Source organism: Oculina patagonica, chromosome 6 (genome assembly GCF_052425735.1).
Source record: "Oculina patagonica isolate OP01 chromosome 6, crgOcupat, whole genome shotgun sequence".
Taxonomy (NCBI): Eukaryota; Metazoa; Cnidaria; class Anthozoa; order Scleractinia; family Oculinidae; genus Oculina; species Oculina patagonica.
Window position 1 is genome coordinate 23,318,315 of NC_135763.1, and position 15,894 is coordinate 23,334,208.

At 38.5% G+C, this 15,894-nt stretch overlaps 1 protein-coding gene across 3 annotated transcripts in view; it reads left to right on the forward strand.

Moving 5' to 3' along the window:
• The window catches only part of LOC144657119 (uncharacterized), a 42,545-nt gene that overhangs the window by 6,626 nt on the left and 20,025 nt on the right, over positions 1–15,894 (forward strand). For all 3 annotated transcript variants that reach the window (XR_013571467.1, XM_078517419.1, XM_078517418.1), the window contains exons 4-16: positions 895–1,047; positions 1,687–1,777; positions 2,777–3,003; positions 4,885–5,189; positions 5,708–5,846; positions 7,277–7,581; positions 7,777–7,915; positions 10,494–10,819; positions 11,319–11,457; positions 12,838–12,957; positions 14,885–14,998; positions 15,134–15,247; positions 15,368–15,481. Coding sequence is in view for 2 of the 3 variants with exons in the window: in XM_078517419.1 (XP_078373545.1) it covers positions 895–1,047; positions 1,687–1,777; positions 2,777–3,003; positions 4,885–5,189; positions 5,708–5,846; positions 7,277–7,581; positions 7,777–7,915; positions 10,494–10,819; positions 11,319–11,457; positions 12,838–12,957; positions 14,885–14,998; positions 15,134–15,247; positions 15,368–15,481 (2,286 nt within the window). In the remaining variant the exon portion in view is untranslated. The remainder of the gene's footprint in view (positions 1–894; positions 1,048–1,686; positions 1,778–2,776; positions 3,004–4,884; positions 5,190–5,707; positions 5,847–7,276; positions 7,582–7,776; positions 7,916–10,493; positions 10,820–11,318; positions 11,458–12,837; positions 12,958–14,884; positions 14,999–15,133; positions 15,248–15,367; positions 15,482–15,894) is intronic.

Genomic DNA, 15,894 nt, shown 5'->3' on the forward strand with positions numbered 1-15,894 from the left:
AATTGGGCCGGCTCAAATGGTAATTTTAAAACGTTTTGATGTTTCTAAAGTTTATCCTCGCTGAGATCAAGACTTTACCACAGTGAAGTGAGTTCGATTCGAGCCCGCAAAGCGGTCCATTCAAAGCGACGAAGTCGCAAAAACGTGCCACGCAAGTCGCGATAGGTCGACCGTCCCGGCGTGTTAAATTAATAAAGACGGCGGACTTTTTCTAAACGGTCTAGCTTGAGTCTAGCTGAGATCCCCCACCACACCAAAACATGACAAAATGATGTCAAGATGCTGTTGCGTTCTTGTAATTAAATGATTTACCGTATCATAATTAATAATTACCGGTATCCAAAATAGAAAATTAATTTCCAATCAAATGTCTGAATTGTAGAAAAGGATGAACAGCAAAGAAAAACCGATAAACATCGTCGAAACTTCGGGGGCAACCTAGTGTCAGCTATTTCTAGTTATATACGTACTGAGATCGTCATTGAAGTCATTGAACGTACTATTTTTAAAATCAACAATTCCGTCGAAGATACTCCAACATTCCAAGTTATTTTGGTTAACAGCTGAAATTACATTTGTAAAAAAAATAGCTTTTTAGCTACGCCAAGAGAAAGCTTGTGTACGAAACGCCGCCAATCAGCCTTGAATAAAAACTTCAACTTGATACGTCTCACACGTCAAAAACACGATAAGTGGCTTCTGATAGGACGTATCATATTTCACACTCGTGACAAAAGCGATACGCGCCAATTGATCGATTGATTTGCATCGGTTTGCGAACGAAAATTTACTTTGCGGCTTTTTAGCGGGAATATCTCAGTACGTATGTAATAAATATGTGAACCTATGTGAACGAAACATGTACCTTTACTGTTTGCGTTTATTCTCTTGCAGAATCCTACGTAGATATACGCATCCGAAGCGAAGGTTGCAATGATCCAGGAATGACTCCTGGGACATGTGGTATTGCTTACATCTGGGTGAATGGAATAGATCATTCTCCCCACGGCAGGGGACATAACGTTGTTATCGTGGACGCTACAACAGGTAAAGTTATAACCAAACACTCAGTGTTTTCGTGTAATTGACAAGCAGAATCTACAACAAGAACAACGACGACAACAACGACAGCAACAACAGCGACAACAACAATCTGAAGAAGTACCGCCCGAAACGTCACCCGGAAGAGGAATCTATTATTGAGACATGGTACGAAATGTCTCAGCACAAATTTAAGTTTTGAATGTGGTTATAAGTACCGCCAACTTTTCTTATAGAACTAAAATAAGCCATATGCTAAAAGTAGTGTCGACAGAGTACCAGACGTTCTCTATTTTCTGCCAGTTATTCCACAGTTCTTGGGTTAGCTCTTAAATTAATTTCTCGTAGGTAAAAACAATAAAAACGTCTTGCACCTATAAGCAGCAGCATTAGATGGAGGAAAAAGGCTAAACAAAGAAAAACAGGAAAAAAAACAGAAAACAAACTTGAATCAAATAAAGAACAAATCATGACAAACCAAACCAAAACAAAACAACAGCAACAGCAGTAGCAACAACCTCAACTACATGTACGGCAATATCATGCAACAGCGACAGCAACAAAGACAACAAAAAAGATAAGAAGCAGGCGTAGAAACTTTCAAAAAACTAATGCAAATATTCACTCATTGTATTTCAATTAAAGGAGTCGCGATTGGGGCAGCGTCTTTCGACACTCATGGAGATGGTACCGCTGGTAACCGCTTGAGAGACTATCTTAATGGTATACATGGAAAGTAAGTGTATATTTGTTACAGTTGAGGGCCGATTACATGGCAAATTTCAGCCCGGTTAGCTGGGCTGGAAATTTGTTGCGATAACATGGTGAATTTTAGCCCGGGATGAACACTTTTAAAACTGAAAACCCATCGTGGCCGCCATTTTCTTTTGTTGAAAACCATCAGTGCGCATTCCTAACTCACTTTTCCGTCTGGTCTGAAATTTGAATGCGATTAAAAAACCGGGATGGAAATCGCAGCCGGGGATGAACATTTCTTCGTGTAATCGCAAACGTCCGCTCCTTTCAAAAAGATTTCTTCTGGAAGCCGAGCTGAAATCTCAGCCCGGACTGAAATTTGCCATGTAATCGGCCCCTTAGTACGGTACCTCCTAAATGGAGATTATTACGCGAGATCAAAAATCAGATGTTAACAGCATTAGCGTTTTTCAGAGATAATAAAGCTTTAATCTAGAACAAAAATGCTGACTAGAGATAGTTTAAAAAAACATGTTTGTTCACAAATCCCTTTAGATATCGCCTGGTACACAAAAGTAATACTAATTATAAAAATTTTAAAATACATTACATAAAAACTACTATTTATGTGATTTTTGTTCCAAAATCATCACAACGGTTTCATATAATCGTACCTGACAGTTCTAATCGTACCTGACAGTTCTTCTAAATAACTTTTCTTTGCGTACATCAAAAATTAATCACGTGACTTACTACGTCCATTTTATAAGATGAAAAGTAGGGGTCATCACGACTTATCAAAATTTCTCAAGTTCTGTGGAATCGCTTCTGTAGTCGCACGCCTGCACGCGTGGTTGAATTCATCATTTTTTTGAGCCAACAAAATTCCCGTAGCGCGCGCGTACAGTGTGATTGATGCGTTACGTGATGTGCAGTGATGTGTTTGAACGTTATTACTGAGAATAACTAGTTTGGTCCTCTTTCTTTACAAATATTGCAAGATTTTGCCTCCTTAATATAATGTTTGTCCTCACTGCAGTAAAATCGTTTTGGTCGCCATTCAAGACTCAGGTTCAAATCACTTTCCAGAAGCAGTTGATGCTCTCAAGAGACTGGGCGCTACTGATCCCATTTTGATAGATTTTCGAGGCTCATTCGCGCTGGCTGGATACGCAGGAGTAAACAAACCCTCGTGGATTGCACAACAGCAGGCAAGAAGATTCCAGGGACCCAGCGAGATCTCTTTGAGAGTTCCCCTCACACCAAGTAAGTAAGAAAACAGTCATCCTAAAGTCCCATATTTAACACTATTATTCTAGAAAACAGATTTTGAGTAAATAGAACATTTCTTCGGACATTTGCCATTTTTTTTAGTTTTCTTTGTGGGAGGGAGGGGGGGGGGGGGGGAGTTCCACCCCATCACTAAATACGAGAATATTTCCTGTCTTCCGTCGTATTCTTTTGCCGAAGAACCGTGGGCTCTTCACTTATGTTTTTCTTAGGTATACCTAGAAAGGTTCATGGTAAACGCTGGAATTGCAATTGTAAAAAAAAGTCGCCGAGCTTTTTAGCTACGCGAAGAGATGGCTTGTATGCTAAACGCTGCCAATCAGCCTTGAATGAAAATTTCAACTTGCTACGTCTCACACGTAAAAAAGCATGACATGCGGCTTCTAATTGGATGTATCATTTTTCTCACACGTGAAAAAAGCGATACGCACCATTTGACTCGTCTACATCGGTTTGATTTTCTTAGGGGATAGCTATTTTTTTATAATTAAAATGTCTACTGTTATTTCTACTGTCACCTCGAAGAGATGACAAAGTAGAAATTACATGTTAAAGCTACATTTTGGATAGAGGATGAACTTGTTTGCCGAAATAAAAGAAAATTAAGTAAGTCTATGGCACAGTGATGGCACTTTTCCGTTAAGTATCAGGCTTTTTTCGTCTAACATTAGGCTTACGTGCCAAAGTCGCTTCTTATTTTGCTATGCATGTTTATATGGTCACTTGGCCAGCCTGAACGCAAACATTTGTTGGGCCTTGTAGGAAATAAAATAGATTCTACCATCAATATCATTTGCTTTCACGTCATAGATTTTAAGCTATTACTTCTAAATTATTATCAGATTAGAACATTTACAGATGATAACCGTTCATCCGGGACATCACAAATCTTAAATTGCTCTATTTCTGAAAAAGAAATCTGATTCGATACCAGAATTGTATAGAATACAATATGTATAGAATATGTATAGAATAATGAAAAAAATAGCAGGATAAACAGTTTAAATTTTAGAATTTTGATGACGTCAGATGAAACCACGCATACATTTAGACGGAATCCGCTAGGACGTTGGACAAAATTATAAACCAAAATTATTTACATCTTATTACAAACGTCTGTGTTACTGCTTCAAATATCTTATTTAAAAAACTTCTAACAACAGCAAACTTCGAAAACAAATTACGAAGTTCCATTGAATTCCACTGAAATTATATCTATAGTTTACATGCTTCTTGTGAACTTTGAAATTCATTTTCTCGGCTCTGATGAGAAATTGTTGTCGATGTTAGATATTAAAAAGGGTAGAAAATAACGCAACGGGATTTAAATTATTATGGTACTCGATCTAAGTCCTACCAAAATTACTACAGTAAAACCCCCCGAACCTGTATTTTGTAAAGTTAGCCTAAACAGGTTCTAACATAAATGGTAATTAGCACAAATTTAAGCTATTTAGGTTTTTAATGGGTTCTTATTTTCGTAAGAAAATTAACATTGTTGCTAAAGAATTTTGAGTGGCATTCAACCTTTTAGTTATATAAAATTTGCCTATATTTCTGTGATTATATCAATAATAATATTTTACGATTTTCACCATTGGCATTTACATTACAACTAGAGTGATATTTAAGGCTCATAGGTGTCTCCAAAGAGGATACAGAATGTCGAATTATCTTATTTCCCTAAACGTTTTTGATTTTAGAAAATAAGAACCTGTTTCCAAATTTTAGGCTAAAAAGGTTCTTATGTAGAGAGTGTCTAACTGGCAAGTTTTAGCCTAACAGGTTCTTAAAAAATTAGGTTCTTACTCGCGGGTATACTCGATTTCCTGATGAATTCCGTCTTAAATCCTTCAGATTGCAATGGACCTCTTGGCATGGAAACCGGTGCAATCTCTGACGGACAACTCGCGGCTTCTACAGAATGGGACGCCCCTCTTAACATTATTCAGGGCAGACTGCACGGTCCAACATGTTGGGCAGCTCGCATCAACGATGTAAATCAATGGTACCAGGTTGATCTGGGTAGTAAGTACACCAAAGTGACAGGTGTAGCAACCCAAGGAAGAGGTGACCATCCCCAGTGGGTAACTAGATACAAGCTGCAGTTCGGTATCGATGGAGTGAACTTCCACTACTACAGGAAACAAGGGCAAGATAAGGTTAACCAGAATAACACTATTTTAGTCTTCCGCAAAGCTGATAAACTTTAATTTCATTAAAAAATTTTAAATTTTTTTAAAGTAAAGCCAGTGACCAGCACGTCTTCGAACTACTTGAGTTGTAAATTTTTAAAATTTTTAAATTTTTATTTTCTCCTACGCGTTTCGTGTGACTAGCGCACACTTTTTCAGGGAGTTTTAAAGTGCTGCTCACTGGCTGTACTTTAAAAAATAAAAAAAAATACGAGTTAAAAAGCGTTTCATTTCGGCTTTGTTTATGCGTTTAAAATAATCGAGACATGTCTAAAAATCGGTTTATTTTCCACTCTTTCTTTTGCTTGGCTTACAAATGAATAGGATGATCTTTTATTATTATTAGAAGCGTTTCATTTCGGCCTTTGAAATAATCGAGACGTGTCTAAAAATCAGCTTATTTTCCACTTTGTCTTTTAATTGACTTACAAATGAATAGGATGATGTTTGATAAATGAGCTTATTTCCCGTTTATATTGCTTTAGGAATTTGTTGCAAATGCAGACCAGAACACTGTTGTATATCACGCACTGATTCCACCAGTTATAACACGTTACATCCGGTTTCGACCACGTGCTTGGCACGGGCATATCTCAATGAGGCTGGAGGTCTACGGTTGTTCAGGTACTGTACGACGTGTATGCATTATACTCTTAAAGGGCCGCTCAAGACATTGGTGGAGGTGGTGGTAGTAGTGGTGAAGGTAGTGTTGGTGGTGGAGTCATGTAATACAATGCGAGTCATGGATTGCAAATATGGGCTGTATGGAAGACAGGTTTATTGGGCTCGATTACCGCGGCTTTCTCCAGTCCGACCTTCCAGCCTACAGATTGATGAGAATAAAAATAACTTATAGAATGCAGTTTCTAGTTTGTAGTACTTTAAACTAATAAATTTAATCATTTTTGTATCTTGGTTACTTTCGGCAGGTCCTTATAGTGACCCAAAACAACTTCCGGTACTCTGCACAAAGTACATGATCTTTGCCAACCTAAAGCTAGCCTTGCACGATTAGCGGGACAGATTGTCATTTCCAATAAGTTTTTCAGTTTAGGAAAACAACCACATAGACGGAGTCGAGGAATCACAGTGATTGTACTGCATTAGTACTAACACGACATTGATTTTCGTCTCTGAACGTCTCCAGCAATAAACTCTGGATTGTTCTTAGGACCTTTTCTTTTATTTCTACAGCAAGTTAACTGGGAAATTCTCCTTTATTAAAGCGAAACCTCGCACATCAACAACTGACTAATTTATAATATGACTAGGTCGGATCAATGGATTTAAAATATGTGCTTGAAAGCGGTGAAGTCTCTCTTACGTTACATAAATCAGGGACAGTAAGGGCGAGAAATATTAGTAGTATTTTTATTATTGTAGGCAATCTTTAAGAAAAGTAATACTTTTCTAACGTCTCAAATGTTGAAACTTTGAATTTGATTTTATCGTGTTGTCTTTGACGGAAAAATATTTATTCTTTTGTTGCGTGTTGAATTATAATTTTGAATCGTAATTTTGTCAAACTTTGATCGACGTTCGTGCATACAAGATCCCACACATTTGAAACCGGAAACCTTACATACAATGACTGGTGTTTGGCTAAAGTATCAGACGATTTGAAGCAATACTGATCAGATTTTTGCCTCACTGTATTTGGGTTATTTTAGACTTTTTTAAACGAGAAAAGTGTATCGAGGTTCAGTTCACTCAGAAAAAAAAAACAGAGAAAAAGTATTATATTTCGACTGAGGAAGAGTCGGTCTATGCAATTAAAATTGAGAAAGATTCACAGCGGTTGAAACGACTACTATTTAGCATGAAGCCGAAAAGTGTCAAATTTTGGATCGTCGAGAAGTGAAACATGAGCTTCCGGTACGATAACCGTTTTTCCTGGTTTTCTGCCGTTAAATTGAATATTTCTAAAAACTGACTTCACATCTTTCGGTCACATACCTAGATCTTCAAACTGACAAAGCATGGGCAGAATCGATTTTTTGACCGTGGCCACGATTTCTTCGATTTTCTCTGACATTTACTCATAAACCCTTTAGATTGCAATGGACCTCTTGGCATGGAAACCGGTGCAATCTCTGACGGACAACTCGCGGCTTCTACAGAATGGGACGCCCCTCTTAACACTATTCAGGGAAGACTGCACGGTCCGACATGTTGGGCAGCTCGCATCAACGATGTAAATCAATGGTACCAAGTTGATCTGGGTAGTTTGTACACTAAAGTGACAGATGTAGCAACCCAAGGAAGAGGTGACTACCCCCAGTGGGTAACTAGATACAAGCTGCAGTTCGGTAACAATGGAGTGAGCTTCCAGTACTACAGGAAACAAGGACAAGATAAGGTTAACCAGAAAATTACTATTGTAGTCTACTGCAAAGCTGCTAAACTTAGTATAAAGAAGCGTTTCATTTCGGCCTTTGAAATAATCGAGACGTGTCTAAAAATCAGCTTATTTTCCACTTTGTCTTTTAATTGACTTACAAATGAATAGGATGATGTTTGATAAATGAGCTTATTTCTGTTTCTATTGATTTAGGAATTTATTGCAAATGCAGACCAGAACACCGTTGTTTATCATGCACTCAGTCCACCAGTTATAACACGTTACATCCGGTTTCGACCACGTGCTTGGCACGGACATATCTCAATGAGGGTGGAGGTCTACGGTTGTCCAGGTACTGTAGGACGTGTACGTTTTGTATGCACTATACGCTGAAAGGGCCGCTGAAGACGGTTTAAGTTCTGCTAGCGACTGTTGCATGTGACATGCTTAACTGAACCCACCGACGAGCATGCGACTGAATATCGCGCGCGTGTAAACGGGAACCAAATCAGCCGAGAGTATGACACTGTGTATGTCATTGTGTATAATGCTTGGGGGGTAACCCTGCAAAGGACCAGCATCCTATCAGGGGCAAGTTAAAATACTTCAGTTCAGTTCTACAAAAACCGGGATACGCTCTGGCAGGATGGGACACTTTGGCAAGATGAAGACTATGTTTTTTATCGTACTGAAATTATTGCCAACGAGACAGCCGAGCCAAGAGGCGAGGCTGTCGAGGCGGCAGAATCATAGAGCCATGTGCGTATGAGTGTATAGGCAGAGAAAATCTTAAGTTCTGCGTAAGGGACTTTTTTTTGACCATATTTGGGTGTAAGTAAACCCCATATTTGGGTTGTATTGTTCTTCCCAACTGGTTCCCAGTCTCTCACTCCTTGCTAGAGAGCAAAATTAATGTCCAAAATGGCGTCCACGCGGCTCGCTGTTAAAATTTTCAATGTGGTAATTTATCCCTTTACCGATCAATACACCTTTAGGAAATTATAAATCGAAAGAGAATACCCTACAGAATATTCGACCGCCGAAAAAATGAACATCAAGGTCTTCAAAGCGATGAAATAATCTTTCTACTTTGGAGTCCTTTGATTTACGATCGAAGAGAGACATGAAAATCAAAAGCGGACTGTTGACTTCAAATAGAGTTTTCTTGACTTATGAGAGTGCTGAAGTCGGTTAAATGCTACCTTTTAGTGTTGATTGCGTTTATAGTAATTGTTTGACCGATGATTTATTCCAAATCAAATACCGTTTATATTTTATTTGGCACGCATTTTCCAGGATTTTCGCTCCGCGTAGGAATAACATCAATACAAAGCGACGCTCACTAAAGCCTGGTTTTCACTAGCGACGCAAGCACAAGCGCAAGCACAAGCACAAGCATAACAGCTCTTATTTCATCGTGAAAACGGCATCGACGCAAGCATAAGCACAAGCGCAAGCACAAGCACACGGATCAAAATTTTTCCTTTTCTTGTGCTTGCGCTTGTGCTTGCGTTCGTGTGAAAACAAACATCGCATAAGCACAAGTACTCGTTACAGCATTTGAACAAAGTCGCAGAGGCCGCGGTTGATTTTGACAAACGTTTTTCGAGAATGTTCGGAGAAGTGTAGACAAAAAAAAACAAAAAGGCCCAAGCGCGGACTCGAGTAGCGGAAAAAACGGAGACGAATGCTTTCTTTAAAAATATTTATAATCCCAAATGTTTCGTTTTTCTCCTTTATTAGTCGCTTTCACTTTCTTCGTCACACGAGTAGAGGAGGGAGAGTTTCTGCCACAATATTTGCAGGGAGAACGGAGCCTTCTAACTTGTAAACATCATATTCTTATGCTAATGTGCTTGTGCTTATGTCGACGTTCGTTTTCACTTGACTCGAACTACTTATGCTTGCGTTTGTGCTTGCACTTGTGCTTGCCAGTGCGTCGCTAGTGAAAACCAGGCTTAATATTACTGCATGTCATACAAACAAGAAAGTCAAGCGTTTTTTGCTTCTAACGGCAAATGTTATGTTAACTTGAATAAAAGTTTTGTCTCCAAATAATCCTTGACCGTTCAAGTTTTGTTTTCTGTTCAAATTTTTCAAGTTTTGCGTAACTGAACATGACACTTCCCATGCGAGACTGAAATCTGACCCGTGCATTACTGTCTCTGATTACTGAAAATTATTTTTAAAAACGCATCTTAGCAGTTTTGATTTTGGGACTTGATTTATAAGAAGTTCTTGAAATGCAACTATCACTTTTGTGGACGGAAACATTTTAACCATCGCTTGTTGTATTTAAAAAACAGTGATTAAACCTCATTTATTGCCTACCTTTTGTGAAATTTTAACGTTGAAAAGAAAGATTTGTCAAGAGTTATCAATCTGTCAAACACGTAGCCTGCGTAGCAGACATCTGTGTACGTTTTTTAGTGTGTTTATTGTTTAAAAGAGTGCGCGATCGCGAGAATACGTGCGATGGAAACTACGGCTCCTGCTACGCAGGCTATCAAGCCTGTGTCATTTATGAACACCAGAGAAATAGCACTTTATTCGCATATTACACATGAGTATTTCGCTCGTTGGCACTTACCGATAGGTACAACTAGTGAATATATGAAATCATATATTTGAATTGCGGATGAAGAATAAATGAAGAGAAGATCCTCGCACGGGACTCGAACCCTGACCTTTGCGATACCGGTGCAGCGCTCTTTTCATTTATATTATCGTAGTGTTGACATTTTCCCTACTCAATTACTTTTTTAGTGCAGTTTTTGTGATGGTTTGTTGGGTTGCCGTGTGATAACCCACTAATTCAATAAAGCGCTATAGTGTAAACTTACTATAATCGGGTAATTTAAGGAAATGTCTTGGAGTTTTTAATTAAGGGGCATTTAGTTAACACTGTATTTATAATGATTAAAATATAGATTGCCAAGAAGCTGTTGGCATGGAAAACTATGCAATCCCTGACGGACAGATCAGTGCATCTTCACAGTGGGATGTCAATCATGCCGCCATCCAGGGCAGACTGCACTTTAAAGCAGGTGGAGGCAAACAAGGAGCTTGGTCAGCTCGATACAACGATGTAAATCAATGGCTCCAAATTAATTTGAATACGTACACAACAGTGACACGTGTCGCATCCCAAGGAAGAAATGCTGCCTACCAATGGGTAACTAAGTACAAACTGCAGTACAGTACCGGTGGAGCAAACTTCCGGGACTACAAGGAACGAGGACAGCCTGCCGCCAAGGTGAAATAGACTTTGACCATTAACAGTTGGAAAACGGCATTTTTCAGTTTCTTCTTAATTACAAAGCGCACTAGGTTTAAAAATAGATTGCAAATGATCTTTATTATTACCGCACACGAGGCTCAGACAACATCAGCGTGTTCTGAGTGAAGCAGGGAGAATCTATTCGCTATTGGTAGAGAAAAGGAGAGTGAAAATAAAATCGTCGTTTATTGTGACGAATATAAGCTTTCGAACACATCATGCCTAAATGTTAACTATGAAAGAATAAGGACCTTCAGATCGGATTACTAGTACGAGTATGACTTTCGATTTTCAATCCAGTTACGTTCCAAGAGCCCTCGCTCCTCTCTGTTGCTGACTAGTTGAAATGGAGACCGTCGGTACGAGATTAGTGTAGGATTCAAAAGTCTTACTTGTACTTGTACTCTGATCCGAAAGTCGACCCTAAACAGTAAGTGAGGGCAGTACTTGATATATTCCCATTTTACTGAAATAGGAATTTACTGCAAACTCAGACCGGGACACAGTTGTTTATCATGATCTTAACCCACCATTTGACGCAAGTTATGTGAGGTTTCGACCGCTCACTTGGCACAATCACATTTCGATGAGGGTGGAGCTCTATGGTTGTCCAGGTAATTCAGGCAGGAGTTTACCATTTAACAATTAACTAAGAATTTTCCTGCTGAGCTACAGACGTGCTACGAGGTATCTTTAAGCAACATTTTAATTAAGGCCCAGTACTAACACGGGCAGCATTTTCTTTCAACTTGTTTTGCAACATTGTTGTATTGCAAGCATGTTGCACAAACTTGAACTCATGTCCGCTTCGCGAACATGCTTCCGCAACTTCACGGGAGGCAATACGCACAACTCCATTTAGCTAGATTTTCCATCAGTCGTCCTTAATGATCTGGTAAAAAACGTGCTAGGAGGGTAGTGGGTAGTGGGTAAAGAGGGCGGTAAGATCATTTTTAATACCTCCTCACCACTCGTCTGAATACCTAGAGTAGTTTTGTTCTCTGTCCAAATTATTCGAAATAGCGACTCCATCTGCGATAGTCGTGGCATTCTAGTGAAAAGAGAAGAGGGACTGTTCACAAACTGTACGACTGATGAAATTTATGCATATTAGCGTGCTTAGTATACATTATTGTTTATTAATATACAATCTTCGTTCACTGTCCAAAATCCACGCGCGCAATTGGTTAAAATAGATCACGTGATTTTGCTTTACCTGTCGTCAGCAAACTCAGACAGTGCAGTATTGACAATAATGCACGAAAATCGTGCATTATTGAAGGTGTCTTCAGCTTCAAAGCTTGTAGAAGTGGAAGAAAAGTATATTCCTCAAATTATCAACGATCCAATACCAAACAAAATCGAAGAGGATAACAACTTGAAGCGCTTTCATGTTCAAAGGTAAACTGCAGCTCAATAAATACATTTTTGTGTGCGATTGACTTGCTTGTAGTTGCTTGATTGTGAAAGCCATCGACTTGCATTGAACAAGCTTCTCGCTGACTGTATTTATGAACGACCACAGCTGATGAACGATTTTATGAACCATTTTAAGTTTTATTTCTGTACGGCTAATTTGTGATTTTTATATTATTGATGTAATCCCGTGTCATTATGTACTACTACACTTCTTATTTTTAAACATTAAGTTTGTTGTTTGAAGTTCGTTAAGTCGATGATCGCTTGCAGTTCGATGCAGTGTACTCAGATTGTATATTAAAAGGGTTAGAGTCTGTTCGTTCGTGTTTTGTTGACAAATACACGCACTTGCTGGCCTCACAATGAACTCAAAATTTTCAATACTGCACTCGGCTACGCCTCGTGCAGTATTGAAAATTTCTCGTTCATTGTGCGGCCAGCGCGTGCGTGTATTTGTCAACAAAACACTCACAACAGTCTCTAACCCATAAATAACTGAACAAGAGTTGTAGTTTATTTTATTTACTTGCAAGAACAAGCAATTTGTTAAAATTCTGTACCGCAAATGTTTACAGCTCTAGACTTATGTTCATTGGGCCATGATTGCAAGAACGGAGCTACTTGTGTAAATCTCGATGGCGGTAACTATCGCTGTGATTGCACATCTGGATATTCTGGAAACTACTGTGAAACAGGTGACATTGAACTAAAGAAACAAATCTACCTTTCTGTTAACCAAGCCTTTCATAAGGTTGGGTGCCATTTCTGCTCTTTTGTTAAGCCTGGACTAGTACGTTGAAATGTGCTCTAAATATTAAAAACAATTTGGCCTGAATAAGGTGTTTATTAGATAGATTGTTACCTGGGTTAGAGCGATTATGTATTATAGAATGATGTGACGTACAGTTAAGATAATCAAACTTTTCAGCGCGAATCAACGTGGTGGTGTAGTGGTAGGGGAAGGGTGTTAGCATGACAGAGCTCCCGGGCTCGATCCTTGCTGTTCGCATGTGCCGTGGTTCAATTTTACTCTTTGTACAATCTGTCATTTTCCTTTGTTACATGGTACCATGCATCTGGGCCCAGTTGCTCAAAGGGTTGGTAACAAATACCCACCGGAAAAAAGCTATATGGTGGATAAGCGCTGAGATAAAACAAAACTACGCTGTCTACTGGAAAGTGATTTATCAGGTGGAAAGTGTTATCCACTCTGTGACAACTGGGTCCAGTACAAATAGAAGATAATACATGGTTGCGCGGAGATATGAAATTTCTCTTCGAGTGTACAACTCGCGCTCACTCGTGAGATATCGATTTGAGCACGGAAGAGAAATTTCATATCTCCAAACAACCAAGTGTTATTTTGTTTTTATATAAACCTACTAATAACGAGGCTTTTGGCGATTTTCCGACCATATTATACAATAAAGGAAAATACCAAATAGCACCAAAGGTAGAATTGAACCACAATACATGCATTTGTTGGTATAGTCCGGCGGCTTAGCTCCTGAATTGTGCGATTTTTGATACAAGCACCAAACCTTGCAGGATTACAAGCATTTACAAACTAATCAATTCTCGATATAGTGTCAACGCCAATTTCCTATTTATCAGCTAGTAAACAGCGATGAAATTTTTAGCCAAGAGGCCCCTCCCCCACGAAGTACTTCTTCTTGCGCTTTTATACACCTTTTATTGTAGTTTTATTTCAAAAATGCAGATATGAATGCTTTAAATTAAGCTTACAATTGTTATGTTTTTACCGCCTTTTTATAACAATAATTTACTAGAAAATTATTGCATGGAAAGCGATTTTTCGTTCCCCGCCCTCTGTCCCCTCGCGTCTTTCGTTTTGCGCTAGCGTCCTGGTCTCTCGCGATTCATTCCCCGATTCCAGCGTTCGCCGTTCGCTAACAAAAGAAAAATACGAAACTATAGAGGGCTGTGAACAGTCTAAATTACAGCATTTCATAATTCTAAATTTTGTACGTGCGACATGGTATCACTATCTGACATAATAGTATTTGTCTATAAACCAGGACAAACAAATATTTCACGAAATTCCATTGATTTTAATAAATTACGGTTTCCATGGAAACTGGCGTTTTTCGGGCTTGGCACTATATCTGAAAAAACTTCTGTTGGTGACCACTTTCATTGTGCCAAATTTCATGCTTGTATCAAAAAGTGCACAATTCAACTAAAATTTCGAGCTAAGCCGCCGGACTAGTAGATAGTAAAGTTAAGTGTCACTAAAATGGCAATGACCGTTTTCAAAAAAAAAAAGGTGCGACTACCGAATGATTTCAATAGAAAAAAGGGACTGCTCGCAAGCTGCAAAACAGACCAAAACTAAGTATTCTATCGTTTGTTATAAAACAAGACAAGAGTAACCTGGTAGAAAAGAGAAATGAAAAATTTGCTTGGCAAAATAGAATAAGATAATAAGTTAATTTCTTTTGCTGCCTTATAAGAACTAACACGTCTCCATTTTTCCATAAATGATATTTTACAGAACAGTTATTATACAGTCAAAAAGTTGATCTCAACGCTGAGTTATATAAAATTGCAATAATATTAAACGACACGCTGGTAATTTTTGATGTGTTAACCTACTTACAGATATAAACGAGTGTACAAACAATCCATGCCAGAACGGAGCTACCTGTGTCAATCTTGACGGAAGTTATCGCTGTGACTGTACTTTAGGATATACTGGAAACAACTGCGAAACAGGTGATGAGCGCTTGCTATACGAGAAATGGTCAGTTGTGTGTACTGTTAAGCCTGTTACATTTTTGAAATATAACACCACTATTCTATGAAAAAAGCTGTTTGTGAAGATTTATTTGTTTCTGTTTTCCTCTGCAGATATAAACGAGTGTACGAACAATCCATGTCTAAACGGAGCTACCTGTGTCAATCTTCAGGGAAGCTATAGCTGTGACTGTACTTCAGGATATACTGGAAACAACTGCGAAACAGGTGATAACAACCGACACGTTTCGAGAAAATTGATAAAAAATATTGAAATTAGACAGGAATGTGATTATTATTTGAATTAAAAGCTGTGATTGCAGCCGAGTTGTAACTTGCCTTTTTCAGATATCAACGAGTGTTCCCCTGATCCTTGCCAAAATGGCGGCACATGTGTTGATCTTGTTGGAAGTTACCGCTGTGATTGTATATCAGGATATTCTGGCATCAACTGTGAAACAGGTGATAGTAATCTAAAGATGTTTTGAGAAAATTGATATCAAATCCTGAAATAAGAATACCCCATATCTTAGATATAATTTGAAAATAACACCACGTTAGCTGTCATAGAAGATTGATTGATTGCTTGATCTATTAAATTTGTGATTAATTAATTGATTGATTGATTAATATAATTGTCTGTTTTAAAATTAATCAATTAGTTGATGGGAGCAGGAGGTTGTAATCTTAGATTTTTGTTGTACAACAGGAAAATTGAGGCTATCTAATCGAGCTGTTATTCACTCATGAAGAAAAGCCAAAAAAGCTAAAAACAGCAGCAGGTACACAGTACCCCACGCAATGAATGCGGGACGATAGAACAACTACGAAGATATGAATATAACTCTGAAATAACCTTTGTAAAGGTTAAAAGA